Genomic DNA, 3,784 nt, shown 5'->3' on the forward strand with positions numbered 1-3,784 from the left:
AAAAAAAAAAAAAAAATAGAATAGTCTAAAAGCAAATGTTTACAGAGGCAAATAGTTGTATACCTGTAATAAGCTCTTATACTCTAAGCAAAGTACCATAGCATACATAGTGAAGCTTGTCAAGTCAGGAAGTTGATAGGTGAAGTTTCTTCTATTTGAGAAGTACAGTACCCACATACACACACACACACACACACACACACACACGATGAGTGTCTGTGTATATAAAGACAAAAAAGTGTTTTTCTCCCATGAAAAGATAAAGAACCATTGTTAGATAATAAATAGAAACAAAGAAATGGATAATGAGAGAAAACAAAAAAGAGTATGTTGCATGATACCTATATAGGTATAAATAATTTCTACTAACTATCAAATTCATTTTTATTTCTGAAATAGTGTTTCAATTACTAGCATTTGTAATTAATTTTCTGTGTCATGGAACAGGTTTAGCACTGACTATTTCATTTTCCTTCATGATAACCCTTGTGACTTAGGTATGTTATTTTGCAGAAGAGGAATCCTGTCAGTTGTCTAGTTTTGGGAATGGAAGAGTAAGTTCTGATTCTGCCTTAAAGCAGGAAACAGAACACAGTCATCTCCCAGGATCACTGTCCAAGGCTGAATAAAAGGAAAATGCCTGAAAGTTCATAAGCATTCATTTCTAGAAAATGCTGTCTGGAAATTTTACCCAATGGAAAGCTCATATGTCCTCATTATTATTGAATGGCATGTGTATTATCTTGTTTAAAAAGAAAAGAAAAAGTTTTCCTCAAGGAGTGTATCGGTAATCAAGAACTCTAGAATACACTGGAATCATTGGTGCACAGAAGTTTTGGCATGACCTTTATTCTTTACTTTTTTCTTGTGTTTTAGATCCATCACTCGCGCCTACTACAGGAACTCAGTAGGTGGTCTTCTCTTATTTGACATTACCAACCGCAGGTCCTTCCAGAATGTCCATGAGTGGTTAGAAGAGACCAAAGTACATGTTCAGCCCTACCAAATTGTATTTGTTCTGGTGGGTCACAAGTGTGACCTGGATACACAGAGGCAAGTGACTCGCCACGAGGCCGAGAAACTGGCTGCTGCATATGGCATGAAGTACATTGAGACGTCAGCCCGGGATGCCATTAATGTGGAGAAAGCCTTCACAGATCTGACAAGAGACATATATGAGCTGGTTAAAAGGGGGGAGATTACAATCCAGGAGGGTTGGGAAGGCGTGAAGAGTGGATTCGTACCAAATGTGGTTCACTCTTCAGAAGAGGTTGTCAAATCAGAGAGGAGATGTTTGTGCTAGTCAGCCCTTTTATTTTGAAAACATGCTCTCCCATTTAAACTTAAAAGTTATCAAAATAAATAGAATCCTTATGTGACTGAAGAGAACTCAACCATTGAATACCAAGTGAGTCTCCTTCCTGGGGTGGGGGTGGGGGGCTGGCTCTGACAGGCTCAGGTACAGGTGGATGGGGGAGACTGGGTACTGTGACTGGGGGACTGAATTGCTAGCATGAGCTAGGCCACACACTTTTGTGGCCCAGGCTTGGCAGTGGCTGCTACATGTGCCCTTTGTGGACTACATGTTAAGGGTCTGGAGTTTGAGAAGCTAGGTTCCAGGAAAACATACCTACAGACAGAACAACTGTTCCTTGATATTTCAGATCACTCACGGGTCATGAACATAGAGAAATGTGTAAAGGGGGATAACTACCATAACTAAAAAGAATATGAGGTCAACATATTTAATGAGAATATCCCAAGTAAAATGTTTGGCTTCTAACAGCTCACCTGTAAACAAGGGGCATGATCAGCCCCTTTAGTAAATGCTAAAGCCCTTTCAAGGTCTGGTATTCTAGTCAAAATGATCTAAATGTGAAAAAGGGAGGCGATTCACAGTTACCACATTCGAAAAGATATACACTGTTATGACAGAGCTACCAGCTGCAAGAAAGAAATTATCTCATGCAAATTACCATAGAAATAGAAGAAAGAAACAGTGTAACCCCAATGCCAAACCCCTTCCCCTTTGACTCTTCCTGGGGTTTCTCTGCAATCTGGAAGTAAGCACCATGCCTGCTCCTTGACAATAACAACATCGGGATTGTTTTCACAGCCCTTTGAAAAACCCTTGCTCAGCTGTCCTGTACCGATTGGTTGCCCAACAGGAGGCACTGTGACCCTTAAAAACACATCCCACTTGCTTGCTCTACTTATTTGATCATATTTAATAGGCCTGTGATGTTTTTTTCTCCATTTTACAGAATAGTAAGCTAAAAGCCAGGACACTCACTTGGCCAAGTTGTCAAGGGTTCCTGCCTGATTCTGAGTTCTTGTCACTGTCATCATGCTGTCAGATCAGTAAATTATTAATTTGTTAGCATTGGAAGACACATGCCCATGAATAAATGTTCTTTACATGCTAGGATATGTTTTCCTTATGGATCAGAAGTCCACTATAATCCTGAAGAAACTTGGGGATGAATCAAAGGTAAAACTTATTCAGGTATTAATGACAACAGAGCTTCACACAGGTGATTCATCACACAACTAAAAACACATTCAAATCGTGTGAGCTCTAAGAGTTCTTATCACTGAAACACAATGGGCATTTTATTGAAAGGAGCTAAATATAACAATGGGGATAAAATACTCACACCACAATGACCTTGGCCACTTGTCTGCCATGTACCAAACACTGGGTTCCTGTCTACCCTAGAGAGTCAGCTCTTAATTCTCAGGTGAACAGGCAGCTAACCAAGTAAAAGAAAATTGGAATGACTGGCTCAAAGGTTCTGTTATCTTCTTGAAGAGAGTGATGCTTAAAACTAATTTTTCGGACGGTAGCCAGTTCAGCTAGCCAAAGCCATACTTTTCACAGTAAGAAAATACTCTGATTTAGTCAGGTTTCTCATATCCATTGTGGTAGGAAAACCTAAAAACTGACACATTGCTTTGTAATAACGTGCATTAATGTGACTGAATCTGCTTCAGCCAGAATAAGAAAGCAAAATAACAAAAATATGAAAGATCATTTCGCCATTTGTGTCCCAGATTGGATAAGCAAACCACCTTGGACCAATTTACATCAGCAACTACAAATGAGCTGATCACTTTCTCTATATCCACTTCCCACAACCTGGCTTGGGTGAAATAATTAAAATGCCAGCTTCTTGTTTATAGAAAATAAGTATAAAAAATGGTTAATTGAGTCAACACAAACTTTCAACTAGTATACTTATGTGTAGAAGATTCTCAAAGCAGGATTAGTACTTAAATGAAAGTTGGCTAGATTCTTATCCATTCAAAAAAATAAAAGGACAGAAACAAAATCTCTATAGTTTTCTTGATTAAAATACATTATATACTTTCCTATTTCTGGCATTTTTAAAGCAGGTTTAAAGCTATTCAGCATAGATACAGCAGAGGTGGCTGAACTTAATTATTTGAATAAATTCTACAAATTTTAAAAGTCATTTTAGTAGAATTCAGTGATGTCACTGCATTGAGTTTTAGAAAATAAGTGTGAAAAAATCAGATGTTAATATAATACTAAGGATAAAACTTAGAAGTTATTTTACTACATAGGTAAAGAAAAGATTAACTTGTAACAAAGACCACAACTGCATGTTGGATTAGATTGTCTTATCTTCCAGAACAAACTGTACTATATACTTTTCCTCATTGTCATGCACTGTAATGAAATGTGAAAATTCTTTATTTAGCTGTATGTGAATGAAAATATGCTTGTATTTAGTAAAATGGTTGATTATGTGGACTGTGA

General features: G+C 37.6%; 1 protein-coding gene across 1 annotated transcript in view; it reads left to right on the forward strand.

Moving 5' to 3' along the window:
- Rab39b (RAB39B, member RAS oncogene family) overlaps window positions 1-3,784 on the forward strand; it is a 7,280-nt gene extending 3,496 nt beyond the window's left edge. The window contains exon 2 of the mRNA XM_013035328.1: window positions 877-3,784. Coding sequence (XP_012890782.1) covers window positions 877-1,303 — 427 coding nt within the window. The 3' untranslated portion in view covers window positions 1,304-3,784. The remainder of the gene's footprint in view (window positions 1-876) is intronic.

This window comes from Dipodomys ordii, unplaced genomic scaffold (assembly GCF_000151885.1).
Source record: "Dipodomys ordii isolate 6190 unplaced genomic scaffold, Dord_2.0 Scaffold209, whole genome shotgun sequence".
In the NCBI taxonomy this organism is placed as follows: domain Eukaryota; kingdom Metazoa; phylum Chordata; class Mammalia; order Rodentia; family Heteromyidae; genus Dipodomys; species Dipodomys ordii.